We start from the raw sequence: 14,551 nt of genomic DNA, 5'->3' as shown, positions 1-14,551 counted from the left end.
AACGTCCATTAAATGTTCCAGGCGGTGGACTGGTGGAGCGTGGGCGTGCTCACGTACGAGCTACTGACCGGCGCGTCACCTTTTACGGTCGAGGGCGAGAAGAACACGCAGCAGGACATCTCGCGCCGTATCCTGAAAACGGACCCGCCGATCCCCAGCCACCTCAGCCCGACCGTTCGAGACTTCATACTGCGACTGCTGGTGAAAGACCCGCGACAAAGGCTTGGCGGCGGTCCGAGGGACGCGAAAGAACTGAAAGAACATCCGTTCTTCAAGAAAGCCCCCTCGCCATTCAACTGGGATGCCCTGGAGAAACGCGAGATACCACCACCGTTCGTTCCTCGAATCACCCACGAGCTGGACACCAGCAACTTCTCGGACGAGTTCACAAAAATGATCGCAGCAGACAGCCCAGCCGTGGTCCCGCCTAATTACGACAAGATCTTCAGGGGTTACTCGTACGTCGCGCCGTCCATTCTGTTCGGCGACAACGTGGTCAGCAAGGATATCCTGAAAGAAGCGACGAAAGCGAACACGGAGACACAGAGACCGTCAGCGTCGGACGTGCTGGCGGCCAGGTTCGAGGAGTCGACGTTCTTCCAGACCTACGAGCTGGACTTTCGCGAGGAAGCCCTGGGCGACGGTAGTTTCTCGGTCTGCCGGAAGTGCAGGCACAGGCAAACGTTGCAAGAGTACGCGGTGAAGATAGTCAGTCGCAGGATCGACTGCGGTAGGGAGGCGAACCTGTTGAGGACCTGCCAGGGCCATCCGAACATCGTGAAACTGATCGAGGTCCACCAGGACCGAGCGCACACATACCTGGTGATGGAGTTATTGTCAGGCGGGGAGCTTCTGAGAAGGCCAAGGCCATTCAGCGAGCAACAGGCCAGCAGGATAATGCGGCAGCTCGCGTCTGCGGTGCGGTTCATGCACTCGAGAGGCGTGGTACATCGTGATTTAAAGCCAGAGAACATAGTGTTCGCTCACGAGGGCGAGGACTCGCCGGTGAACATCGTGGACTTTGGCTTCGCCAGGATAAAACGTGGCTGCGAGCCGTTGCACACACCCTGTTTCACCCTCCCGTACGCGGCTCCAGAGGTGGTCGCCAGGCAAGGTTACGATCAGAGTTGCGACCTTTGGAGTCTTGGCGCGATCCTTTACTCCATGCTGTCCGGGAAACCGCCGTTCAGAACAGGCTCGCCTGACCTCGCCACAAGGATCAGAGCTGGGGAGATCGATTTCGACAGCGAATCCTGGAGTCACGTGTCCAACTTCGCTAAACAAGTAGCCAAAGGCTTACTGACCGTGGACCCTAGCAAAAGACTGACAGCCAGTGGCCTGGTGAATCATCCGTGGCTCAGCGAGTCCAGTTCGTTCGACATGTCGACGTCGTTCGACGCGAGCACGATGGACGGCTCGAATCCAGCGCCAGAGAAGCCGGAAGGATTCAGATTGCGCGAGGTAGACGGCGCTAGGCTGGCCCAGCGCAGGAAGCTGCACAAACGCTCCACTTCCAGCTCCGTGTCGTCCTCCGCGTCCACCACTTCCTCCAGTCCTTCTGTGCAGCATTTGCGACCGCCCAGCGCCGCGACCAACCCAGCAACCTCCGCGTCACCAGCGCAGCCCAGCGCGTTCGACTTTGGGGAGGATAAAGTGAACGAGTACCTCAGCTCCTTGTCCTCGTCCTCAGATTCAAACTCGCCAAGGATCACGCAACAGGAGCCAGCGAAGAAACGGCGCAAACGAGAAGAGGACGAGGAGGCGAAGTCGAAGAGGCATAGGAGGCACGTGGTGTCCAATGAGATGTACAAGAACAGAACTGGACCGGTGACCAGATCCAGGAAAAGGAAGCTCGAAGAGCAGACTGTGAACGGGGACGGGTTGACGACGGTGCAGCCCTGCGAGACGAGTCACGTGGACTTGAGGGAGATCCACAGGAAACAGAAGGCGGGGAAACGGCCCAAGAGACTGGCCTCCATCGTCATAGAGTAGATCGAATTCCCGCCACCTTCTCCTGTCTCTTCTATGTATGTTGTATGCATTTCACGTGATGTTGTAATGTTGGCTGCCTTCGAAGCTTGAGTCGAATCGGGCGACATACATTCGCGTCATTCCTATTTCCGGGACTTGGGCTTCGGGGACCCTTGAAGTTCTGTACGAGTTCGCTAGGGCGGTATCGCATTGTCTTTTCTTCTTTCTTCTCTTTTTTTTTATTGTTAACGTAACTTTCATTAGTGGAGAAAAATTGAACGGTTCGTTCTTCATCGTTTTAGGTAACGTTAATTGGCCTACGAGGTTTTGTGCACTACTCTCGAGACAAGATGGCAACGTTGAAACTGTTTCGTCACGTTCAGCATTTCTGCGACTGTTGTTACTCCTTCGTTTTGTTGAACTTTGTATCGTGAAATGTGGGTTCGAGTGTCTCTTAGGACGAAGCTTCGACGAACCTGTACCGAATTCGAGGTGTCTTCCCCGACCAACACGGTTCCTTATCGCAATCTTTAAATTATTGTAGATACGTTTAATTTTATGCCATGCTTAGGGTTACGTGTCATCGAACGGAGCTGCGAGGGATAGTATTTCGCGTAGAGAAGAACGAGCGCACGTTCCTCTTCCTTCTCAACCCACATGCTTCTTAGACGTACAGTCATCATTCCTAAAGTACAATATTCTTCTTTGACTGGGAAAACGTTGCGAGACGAAAGGAACGGGGTTCCACTGTAGTCATTCATTTTCCACTGGATTCTTCTTTACCGTCAGCCATTTTTGTATCGGATTCTTTACCGTCAGCCATTTTATACGTCAGACCCTCCAGCGTACACTATTTTCTACAGCAAATACTACGTCCAACCGGCTCCTGCGTGTACATAATATAAATTCCTAGAATTAATTCACATAAAAAGCGTTCTCGTCGCGGGGGAACGTCGACTCGTCGATTTGTACAGAAAACCAAGCACGATTCTCCCTCGAAACGCGACGAAAGATCGACGGGGGTCGCGGCCTCCGATCGAACTTCTCTTTCATCGCGTTGTCTGTGATCAACCGTGTAAAAGAAAAGCAAAAAAAAAAAACAAATAACAATTCGAAAGAAAAAAAAAGCGAACGATATCGTCGAAGTACTTGGTCGTCTCGTCGAATCGTCGGACTCTTCTTGCGACTCCCTCTCTTCTCTGATTTCTCATCGCCCTGCACCCACCCCTGAACAAAAGAGGAAGACGAAAGGACGAAGGGGCGTCGAAAAAAGATAAAGAAGAAAATAAAGTAATTACGGAGCAACTAAAAATCGATTCGTGAAAATCACGCATAGAAAATGTGCCTCAGAATGACGACTTGTAAGCCGTGCGTGGCGTGGTGTACACGCGATTCGAGCGATCGATTGGACGACGCGACTTTGGAGATGCGTCGCTTGTTCATTTGAAAACGTTGCTGAGAAAGAGCGGCCGCGAGAGAGACGACGAGAGGAGAGAATGCATGGAAAGTACGCGTGTACCCACGAATTATTGCATCGAGAGAGGAGTTAGAAACGTATTGCGATGTGTACGCGGCGATTATTATTAATTATATATATATATATATACATAAAAGATGAAGTATACACAGACTGTCGTCGAAACGGTTCTGTTCACACGAGCATATATTAATATCGGATACATGCTATTCTTATACATTGATTTTTAGTCCTGAATCTTTATAAGAAAAATATTATATATAAGAAGAAAAAAATTATATATATATATATACTTATACACACGATGGACACACAAAACCATATATACGTGTACATTCTATATACACATATAGAGTGTTAGAAGATAGGGTCGATCGTGGCCATCGAGTATTATAAACGATAATATAACGTATGTGTTTTCTCGCGATTCTATCGTCTTTTTTTTTTATTTTTTTTTCCTCTCTCTCGTATGGATGTGTTTTTTCTTCCTTTTCTCGCGTACCGTGAAACGATCGTGAGCGTGCGTTTTGTGAAACGATTTATTAACGAACGGAGCATCGAAAATGTTTGTAGAGAGATAAGCGAGTTTGAGAGAGAGAGTTGCACTTTATTAGAGAGAAAGAGAGAGAGAGAGAGAGAGAGAGAGAGAGAGAGAGAGAGAGAGAGAGAGATTTGAAAACGTTGAAAGGACTGACATCGCGTTGAGATTTATTTTCGTAAAGCTTTTAGTGCGATTTTGAACGATTCAACTTCTCGCTGCTTCGAAATCGCACGAAAATAATTTTCACTCCCCAGTTAAACGAATGATTATTGTTACAAAATTATGTAAAATTTTCTGATAGCATTTGTCGCATAATTGAGATGATTTAATGATTTTATTTAGACTATAGTAAGCGAGGAGTAGAAACGGACTCGACTGAGACACGAACGAATGTTAATTCTTCGATAGGCGATGATAGCTTGTTAGTTTTCAGTGTCTTTATTGAACGATTTGTTATATGGTGACTCATAGATATGTTTGTATCGACGTACTGTTTTAAATTGATCCCAATGAGCGATACGAAGTCGAGCGAATTAATTCTGCGCGGGCAGATAAGTAAAAGAACAATGCGACAACTCTTTTTTTTTAATATCAATTTTCGGTCTGCTGTTAACATTAAGTCGCATTGCTCTTTCAAGTTTCAATATCGAAAGGAACAGGCAGATATATTCCGTGTATTTCCATTTTTTTATACGATACTTTACAGTCTGAACTCTTCCAGAATGATCGTCCATGCATCTTCCATGCGAAATGTAAAATCTGATTAGTTAAAGATCGTCCAGCTGTTAATTTGACACCAATTTCGTAATGTACGGACAGATCTGTGAGTCACACCGTATCGACTTAGCTCTGTTGGAAGGGAGAAAACGGAAACGAGGGGCGAGGGTGTATCGACTGCTGTGAAAAAAAAAGTGCGACGTTCGAAAGAAACGAAACTAAAGGGCGAAATACGCGAAGGGACGGCGAAGACTGAAATGGTTGTACACCGACTCAGGGAACAGAGAGACGCAACCGAGGTGAAAAAAAAGAAAACAAAGAAAAAAAAAAAAAATAAAAAAAAAAGAAAGAAAGAAGAATTCTCTGAAACTAAAAATCGACCGCGAAGAGGATGAGAGCGTTCCACGTTGAAGGGTGGAAACGCGTGCTTCTACCAAAGACGACCGAAGCAAGATCGCTCTGCAAAGACCAAAAAAAAAAAAAAAAAAAATAGAAGAAAAAGAGAAACAAACAAAAAAAAGCAAAAAGCTGAAAGAAAACTGAAACTTCGCGCTTAAAACTCGTCGAGATTACAAGCGAGGTGTGTAACTGCTGAATCGTGGTGTGTGATTTCCGTGGGCGCAATACGGTTAATTATCTAACGAGGAAGACACAAATGACTAAAAGTAAAAGAAAAAAAAAGAGAAAAAAATATGATGAAAGAAATATTTAAATGAGAGAAAGGAACAGATATATATATAGAGAATTATATATTTAATATAAGACCATATTATATATATATATATAGAAGATCATATTTCTTTAATAAGAGGATATTTCTATTTAGGGATCGTACGAGTCATTATTGAGTCTTTGATAAGTTGGAATCAGTTGAACGAGGAAATAACTGATTTTTTCTAGATACATATATATCACTGTTACGTTATTAAATAATAATTAACAGAAAGGTACGAAGGATGCGGAGGAAGAACGAGATCCTTCGGTGGATATGTATATTTATAAAGGGCGTCGTAAGAGTCTAGTGCATTTTTCTTTGCTGGTTGGGAGGGTTGATCCGAGTCATCCATATCAAAGTGGCCACGTTATGTTTTTCCGTTGATGTTCGTTGAACGATACAGCACGTGATGGAGTTTATGTTTCTATTACTATTATTTCACTTTCGATTATTATTACCGTTCGTTCGCGAAACGAGAAGCCGAGTATTGTTCGACAGCGTGTGTTCGTATTGTTCGTTGTTACGATCGGAATATTTCTCTATCGACGGATCGATGAAATTGTGCGATAGACTTTTGTGGCATCCTGCACGCATATTAAAATATATAGTTATATACGGATTCAAGCTTGTACCATACGATAAAGAGTGCTGTTCTGTTGCTATAAGTACGTAAGAGAAACGAGATACCTTTGTTACTACTGGTTGTTAAATATATCATAACATAATATTTATTTACATAACGAACTTTTTACTTGCTTCGTGTGTGTGTCCTGCATTTTCGAGCGAGCGAGGATCAGGTGTTCTTTTAAGCTTCTTCATGGTTCAAGCATTATCCCCCTTGCGTTCATTTTCATTTCTCTATTATTTATACGTATTTATTACGCAATTTTTGCTCTGGTATGGTTAAATGTACATGTCGCGGATACTAGTTGTTGCTAATTGATATCGTTAATCAGGATCTGTTTCGAGACATTCTTTCTTCCACGAGAGTCCGTCAAAATTTGTGAAAGTTTGTTTTCCGTTTAATCGAGACAATTACGTAGATTTTTAACGCTGAATATTCGTAATTGATATTGATATGGTTGATACTTTTTTTATTGGATCGTTTAAAAAATGTGGCTGAGGTAAAAAAAGGTTTCGACGATCCTGCCAGGATTCGAACCTGGAATCTTCTGATCCGTAGTCAGACGCGTTATCCGTTGCGCCACAGGACCTTGCTGTTAGATAGCCATTAGTAGATAAAACATGATTTATTTATAAAAAAAATACATTTCACCCTTTTTATACTTACAAATAAATTTCAACTATAAGTAAGATAAAGCGTGTACTTAGACGAATAATTTACGATTGCCTGAAACGTGTAGAATAAATGAAGCCTCTAATGTACGAAATCTAATGCACACAGATGGTTAATATTCATTTTTAATTGTATGCTCTGCTTCATATTTATATAATGCTGAACCGAGTGTTTAAACTCTCTGAGAATGGCTCGATGACTGTGAACATAAGAAAAATAAAAGCCAAATAATAGAGAATAGTTGTAAGAAGAACAAGGATCGCCTCTTTACATATTTACAAAAGTTTATTTCAGTCCTTGATTTGAAAATTAAACTTGAATACAGCCTGTGTGTTATCAGTGTCCACAGAATTTTCATTAGAGTTCACGGCAACCGTGTTGCTTTCCGAATGCTTCTGTTCTCCTGCAGACTTTGAGGCAGCTTTCCTGAAAAATGTACATTTCTTGTCATTGTTGGAACGAGGCACAAATTTGATAGAGGATGCACTCTTCCCGTGCTTCTGTTCATCCAAACTCATCTTCTCTCTGTAATTGCCCAACGTGCTCCTCATTATTTGCCTCTTCTTTATTAGTGGCGCGTTATTGCTCTTCAAAATGTTTATATTCTTGGTCAAGTCGTGAGCTTGCTTCTCTGGAAGCTTGCCTGTGGCCAGGCACAATTCCAGTTGCTGGATACACCAACATAATTCTAACTCGAAGCGATCCTCGGCTTCCTGAGTCAAACCGCTTGTGGTTTCTGCGCTAGAATTTCCTGGTTCTGTTACTTTCAGCGGTTTTGCGATTCCTCTGGCAGTTGGCAATTTTTTATTACCCTGAAATCATCATTTATCGATAAACTATTGTTGTTATTTTAAGTCGTAACATTTCATAGGTTAAAATCTTTACGAGGCATGCCGTCGTTTATTAAATTTACGCGAATGAAGAAGAACATTTGAATTATTATACCGTTCTGGGCTTTGGAGGCATTATTTGTTAAATTAGAAGTTCTGTTGTTTCTAAATTGTTATGTTATTTTTGCGCGTGCAAAGTTTCTGCGATTCTTGTCTTTTATTTAACAGATTTGTTTTTTATTGGTATTTTAGAGAGTTCTCGCAAGGTGTAGCGACGTTCTATTTGTTCGCTGTGGTGCCATCTCTGTGAAAAGTGCTCAAACTGATCGCACAGCGTTATCGACAGCGAAGTGAAGTTCACTTCGCTGTCGATAACGCTGTGCGACCAGTTTGAGCAGTTTGTGTAGAGATGGCGACACAGGTAAAAAAGTAAAGTTTCAAACCAGAAATTAAATTAATTATTTTAAAAGTATAATTGCAAATCTTTAAAGATAAATCAACGCGAAAACTATCATCTGAACGTATATTTAGCATTTTTATTAGAGAATATACTTGGCAAAGTTCTCTAATAGTAAATTGTTTGCTTAGTATTATCAATTTTGGAAAAGTTTGGTAAAGAACTTAAAGTATAAGTAAAGTTTCAACCCAGAAATTGAATTAATTATTTTAAAAGTATAATTGTAGATCTGTAAAGATAAATTAACGCAAGAACTATCATTTTAACGTTTACTTGGCGTTCTTATTAGAGAATATATTTGGCAAAGTTCTCTGATAGTAAATTGTTTGCTTAGTATTATCAATTTTCATCAATTGGTAAAGAATTTAAAGTATAAGTAAAGTTTCAAACCAGAAATTAAATTAATTATTTTTAAAATATAATTGTAGATCTTTAAAGATAAATTAACGCGAAAACTATGACTTGAACGTTTACTTGGCATTTTTATTAGAGAATATACTTGGCAAAGTTCTCTGATAGTAAATTGTTTGCTTAGTGTTATCAATTTTAGAAAAGCTTGGCAAAGACTTTAAAGAATAAGTAAAGCATCAAACCAGAAATTAAATTAATTATTTTTAAAATATAATTGGTGATCTTTAAAGATAAATTAACGCGAAAACTATGACTTGAACGTTTACTTGGCATTTTTATTAGAGAATATACTTGGCAAAGTTCTCTGATAGTAAAGTATTTGCTTAGTGTTATCAATTTTAGGAAAGATTAGTAAAAAGTTTAAAGTATAAATAATTCTATTGAAAATAATGTAATATTAGTGCGTAGTTCTTAGCATGATATCGTTTTGAAGAGATAAATCTCTCGAAAACGATACCAAGTACCCAGGTCCACCAACGAGGAGGTGACTACGCAAGGACCCATCCCTATTTCCCTAATCCCATCCACCCTCCATTACATCTATGCGTTCTCGTTACAGAAGGTACCGAGAACTGACTCTATTTCAATTAAAAATAAAACCGAGATCCATAATACAATTTCTAAAATCTCTAAAAGATATGTAGAAATTGCAGTATGGATTTTTGCGAACGAAATAACAACAGAGAAATGCCATTTCCTTAGCCAGAGAAAGAAACTTCAAAACTAACTCTACTAACACTTTAGAAAAATTCAAGTGTCACTCAAAGGGGTCTACGATACGATACACTAAACTACTAAACTATTTAATGACTCTAAAACCTCGATAGAAATAATAAGAAAAGAAACAAGATTGAAACTGATAAAAATGAAAGAAAATAGAAACTTTAGTGACTCTAAACTCGATAAAAATAATAAGAAAATACTAAAATTGAAGTTGAAACTGACAAAAATTAAAGAAAATGGAAACAGAAATGGAACTTAAATTCGCGACGCGACCGAGACGAACAAAAGTACTGATAATCCTGCGTTACACATTCGCTAGAGCATTCTAACTCGATGCTTCGACACTAGCCGTCTGGCTAGCATAACCGACGCGAATCGCAAAGATTTAACTCACGTCTTACAACGAGACAATCGAAACCACGCTCTCCCCAATGGTGAATGCGGGTACCATCTCGATCTCAGCGAGGTTTAGCAGTAGGACGCATTGCCCACCGACGAGAACGAACTTCGCAGACCGCCCCAAGTCGTCTTACAGCAGGTCTAGGACCCCAGCGACACGGGGTAGGAGCTACTCGGAACGAACCGCGATGAGCGCGTCCAATGTGCTAAACCTATACCCAAGTCGAGTACCCAACGGGCGTACCAATCGACAAGGGCTGCGAAATCTCGATGGGCACCGAAAACCACATCAGTTCGATTGAGCTTCGACTATCTCGCTGCGTGAGGATGGAAATTGGAATTTTACGAACGGATAAAGAAGGAGAGGCGATCGTGAAGCGATCTTTGGAAGCGTAGAATTAGATTGCTCGAGTGTACGTGCAACGCAATGGTTCACCAGTACCGACTAAACGCGAGAGGAATTGTGTTTTGACTTGGTGAACGATGGGTGAAGCTGCGTAGAAGTTTCTTAGTGTGGATAAGGAAATGTATTTCTCTAGGATTTTATTGGGAGAATTGAGGAAAGAGGAATATATTATTAATTAAAATTATATAAAACATATAACAAAAATATACAAAAATATACATAAAAATATACATAAATATAAATTAAGTTACATATAACATATAACAATTATAAATTACATATAACATAGAAAAGTAGTTAAAACAATTAAGATTCGCATCCCTCGGCGATCCAGCGGCGATCCAACGGCGTTCCATCGGCGATCCATCGGCGATCCAACGGCGAGAACCTAAACCTAACTTAACTTAGACTCTAGCTTAACTAACTATACAAGTTATAATCCGTTACAAAGTTTTCAACTAACTCAACGCTAGGATTACCCGCAATAAAAGTATTTTAAATTCATGCGAACAAAATAGAATGATAGTTGTTCGAAAAGGTAAAGATACTCGAAAGGAAAAGCAACGAATAGAAAATAAAAAGTGAAAGGAAAATTTTAGTTGATGCAAAATTAAATGATTTGGTAATTCTAGCATCGAGTTTACATCTGTACTTAAGTCTACTTGCGTAGTCCTTAGCTTGATACCGTTTTCGAGAGCGCAATCTCTCGAAAACGTTACCAAGGGCCCAGGTCCACCACGTGGAGGTGACTACGCAGGGACCCGTCCCTAGAACAATCCCTAATCCCATCCACCCTCCATTACATTCGTGTGTTCTCGGTACAGAAGGTACCGAGGATTGACTCTACTTCTGAATTTCAACCAACCGGAATCCATACTACAATTTGTACAATCTATTACAAATCTTAGAAATTGCAGTATGGACTTTCGCGAAAGGGACGACGAGGAATGCCATTATCTTACCCAAAGTGAAATTTCTAAAATGACTCTACTAACACTTTCGAATAATTCAAGTGTTTCGCAAAAGGGTCTACGGTGCGATATACTAAACTTCACTGAACTGATTTACTGACTCAACAAAATAATGACTGATTGTTAAACTAATCAAAATTAAAGGTGAATGAATAGAAGCAAAAATTTCGATAAAATTCGCGACGCGACCGGAACGAACAAGTACCGATAAACCTGCGTTACATCGTCACGAGAGCATTCTAACGCGATGGTTCAACATTAATCACAGATGAACCATACCCGACGCGAATCGCGAACAAATTCAGTTTATGCCACGTCTTACGACGAAACAATTGATACCACGCTCTCCCCAATGGTGAATGCGGGTACCATCGAGAATTCAGCGAGGCTTAGCAGTAGGACGCATTGCCCACCGACGAGAACGAACTTCGCAGACCGCCCCAAGTCGTCTTACAGCAGGTCTAGGACCCCAGCGACACGGGGTAGGAGCTACTCGGAACGAACCGCGATGAGCGCGTCCAATGTGCTAAGCCTATACCCAAGTCGAGTACCCAACGGGCGTACCAATCGACAAGGGCTGCGAAATCTCGATGGGCACCGAAAACCACATCAGTTTGATTGAGTATCGACTATTTCGCTGCGTGGAAATGGAAGACTAAATCTCGAGCGAATAAAAAAGAAAAGAAAAGAAAACTACGTGAAGCGATTCCACGTAGGAGAAAATAAGAATGCTCATGATGGTATGCAACGCATTTTCATCAGTACTGATTAATCGCGAACCGACTTAAGCGAGAACATTTTGTTCTACTTTGATAGACGACGGATGGGAGAGGTGGCTATTTCTCACTTCGGATAAGGCAATGTATTCCTTTACAATTATATTACAAAGGAGATTACAAACTTAACTTAACTTAACTTAACTTAAACTCTAACTTAACTAACTATACAATTTACAATCCAGTACAAAATTCGCGATTAACTCAACATTAGAACTACCGGCAGTAAAATATTTTAATTTCGTGCAAACAAAATGAAATGATAGTTATACGAAAGAGAAAGCAAAGTATAGAAAATAAAAAGTTAAAGGAAAATTTTAATTGATGCAGAATTATAGAAAATTCTAAAAATGAATGTACGAGATCTTTAGAAGAAGTTAGTAAGAATTTATAAATTGGAAATGAGAATCAGTTTAAATGCTTTGGTAGTTCTAGTATTGAATTTACATCTGTACTTAAGTCTACTTGCGTAGTCCTTAGCTTGATACCGTTTTCGAGAGCGCAATCTCTCGAAAACGTTACCAAGGGCCCAGGTCCACCCCGTGGAGGTGACTACGCAGGGACCCATCCCTAGAACAATCCCTAGTCCCATCCACCCTCCATTACATCTGTGTGTTCTTGGTACAGAAGGTACCAAGGACTGACTCTACTTGTAAATCTCAATGAACCGGATTCCGTAATACATTCTCTTTACATAGATTTTAGAGATTGCAGTATGGACTTTACGATAGGGATATTAAGGAAAGGATATTAGGAAATTACAAACATATACAATATTATACATAAAAATATAGAAAAATATAGAAAAATATTAATAATTAACATCCCTCGGCGCTCCAGCGGCGATCCAACGGCGTTCCATCGGCGCTCCAACGGCGATCCAACGGCGAGAACCTAAATTCAACTTAACTTAAACTCTAGATTAACTAATTATACAATTTACAATTCAATACAAAGTTTAAAATTAACTCGACATTAGAACTACCCTCAATAAAACTATTTTGATTCTATGCGAACAAAGTAGAACGATAGTTGTTCGAAAAGGTAAAAATACTCGAAAGAAAAAGCAAGAGATAGAGAATAAAAAGTGAGCAATAAATTGAAGTTAATGCAATATTATAGAAAATTCTAAAAATTAATGTATAAGACAATCAGTTTAAACTCTTTGGTAGTTCTAGTATCGAATTTACATCTGTACTTAAGTCTACTTGCGTAGTCCTTAGCATGATATCGTTTTCGAGAGCGCAATCTCTCGAAAACGTTACCAAGTACCCAGGTCCACCACTTGGAGGTGACTACGCAGGGACCCGTCCCTAATTTCCCTAGTCCCATCCACCCTCCATTACATTCAGGTGTTCTTGGTACAGAAGGTACCAAGGACTGACTCTAATTGTAACTTTAAAACCGAAATCCATAATACATTCTCTAAAATCAAACATAAATTCTAGAAATTGCATTATGGACTATTACGAAAGGGATGAACAGGAGTGCCATTATCTTATCAAAAGTGAACTATTTAAAGCGACACTCTAGAAAAATTCAAGTGTCTCCAAGAAGATAGTACGATACGATATTCTATTATTTTACTATAAAATAAAATAAACACAACTACTAAATGGAAAGTTAAACTAAAGTTAAGAAAAAGAAGCTAAGTTGAAGTAAAAATTTCGATAAATTTCGCGACGCGACCGAAACGAACAAGTACCAAATAAACCTGCGTTAATTCTCGCGAGAGCATTCTAACGCGATGGTTCAGCACTGTTACTAGGCGAACCATACCCGACGCGAATCGCGAGCAAGTATCATGCCACGTCTTACATCGAAACTGTTGATACCACGCTCTCCCCAATGGTGAATGCGGGTACCATCGAGAATTCAGCGAGGCTTAGCAGTAGGACGCATTGCCCACCGACGAGAACGAACTTCGCAGACCGCCCCAAGTCGTCTTACAGCAGGTCTAGGACCCCAGCGACACGGGGTAGGAGCTACTCGGAACGAACCGCGATGAGCGCGTCCAATGTGCTAAGCCTATACCCAAGTCGAGTACCCAACGGGCGTACCAATCGACAAGGGCTGCGAAATCTCGATGGGCACCGAAAACCACATCAGTTTGATTGAGTAACGACTGTTTCGCTGCGTGGCGATAGAAAAGGAAATCGATCTCGAGCGACTAGAAAAGAAAAGAAAGAAAAAGGAAGTCTACGTGAAGCGATTTCACGCAGTAGAAACTTAGAATGCTCAAGGGAGTATTTAACGCAGTTTTATTGGTACAGACTAAACGCGAACCGATTTATGAGAGAACAATTATGTTCTCCTTTGATAAACGAGCGGTAACGGGTTATGGAAATGGCTCTCTCACTTTGGATAAGAGAATGTATTCCTTTACAATTTTATTATAAAGGAGAAGAAGGGAATAGGGGTATTACAAACATATACAATAATTAAATATCAAACATATGTAATAATTAGAAATGTTTATAATTAAAATCCCTCGGCGATCCAGCGGCGATCCAACGGCGTTCCAACGGCGATCCAACGGCGATCCATCGGCGAAAACCTAATCTTAACTTAACTTATGCTATAGCTCAATTAATAATACAATTTGCAATCCAATTGAAAGTTTCAAAGTCCTGAAAAGGACTTGGAAAAGCTCAAATGTATTGCGAATGACTCGACGCTAGAACCACCCGCGATAAGAGTATGAATTGGAGAAAATTCTTAATAATGAATGCACAAAATAATGGTCGAATCTACAGAATAAAAGTGATTTCGTGTCGATTTCGTGGTTCTAGCGTTAAATCTACAATTATGCTTATGTCTACGCGCGTAGTCCTTAGCATGATATCGTTTTCGAGAGACC

At 40.8% G+C, this 14,551-nt stretch overlaps 2 protein-coding genes, 1 long non-coding RNA gene and 1 other non-coding gene across 7 annotated transcripts in view; 2 read left to right on the top strand and 2 right to left on the bottom strand.

Moving 5' to 3' along the window:
• The window catches only part of LOC143429743 (ribosomal protein S6 kinase alpha-5), a 32,166-nt gene extending 29,817 nt beyond the window's left edge, over nt 1-2,349 (top strand). For 3 of the 4 annotated variants that reach the window (XM_076905492.1, XM_076905491.1, XM_076905490.1), the window contains one exon: nt 22-2,349. In XM_076905492.1, coding sequence (XP_076761607.1) covers nt 22-1,992 — 1,971 coding nt within the window. In that variant the 3' untranslated portion in view covers nt 1,993-2,349. The remainder of the gene's footprint in view (nt 1-21) is intronic. The other variant, XM_076905493.1, reaches the window with a different exon arrangement.
• Nucleotides 2,350-3,057: 708 nt separating this feature from the next.
• Nucleotides 3,058-6,161, top strand: LOC143429750 (uncharacterized). Its single transcript, XR_013102564.1, has 2 exons — nt 3,058-4,047; nt 4,091-6,161. It is a non-coding gene; the product is annotated as an uncharacterized LOC143429750 (long non-coding RNA).
• A 401-nt stretch (nt 6,162-6,562) lies between these two features.
• On the bottom strand, nt 6,563-6,635 carry Trnar-acg (transfer RNA arginine (anticodon ACG)). Its single transcript has one exon. It is a non-coding gene; the product is annotated as a tRNA-Arg (tRNA).
• A 215-nt stretch (nt 6,636-6,850) lies between these two features.
• LOC143429625 (UPF0488 protein CG14286) lies at nt 6,851-7,684 on the bottom strand. The gene is made up of 2 exons (XM_076905302.1): nt 7,664-7,684; nt 6,851-7,530 (listed from the first exon to the last, which is right to left on the bottom strand). The coding sequence occupies exons 1-2, from the start codon at nt 7,682-7,684 to the stop codon at nt 7,009-7,011; spliced, it is 543 nt and encodes a 180-aa protein (XP_076761417.1). The 3' UTR covers nt 6,851-7,008.
• Between the last annotated feature and the right edge of the window lie 6,867 nt (nt 7,685-14,551).

Source organism: Xylocopa sonorina, chromosome 12 (assembly GCF_050948175.1).
Source record: "Xylocopa sonorina isolate GNS202 chromosome 12, iyXylSono1_principal, whole genome shotgun sequence".
NCBI classification, from domain to species: domain Eukaryota; kingdom Metazoa; phylum Arthropoda; class Insecta; order Hymenoptera; family Apidae; genus Xylocopa; species Xylocopa sonorina.
The sequence above is the reverse complement of the archived record's forward strand: the minus strand, read 5'-3'. Positions and strand labels throughout refer to the sequence as shown.

Excerpts from the sequence above, each read along its gene's own strand:
- LOC143429625 (XM_076905302.1), bottom strand. The coding sequence starts at position 7,684 with ATGCCTCCAAAGCCCAGAACG. Across the intron at positions 7,531-7,663 it reads TGCCTCCAAAGCCCAGAACG|GGTAATAAAAAATTGCCAAC; the intron begins GTATAATAATTC and ends TGATGATTTCAG.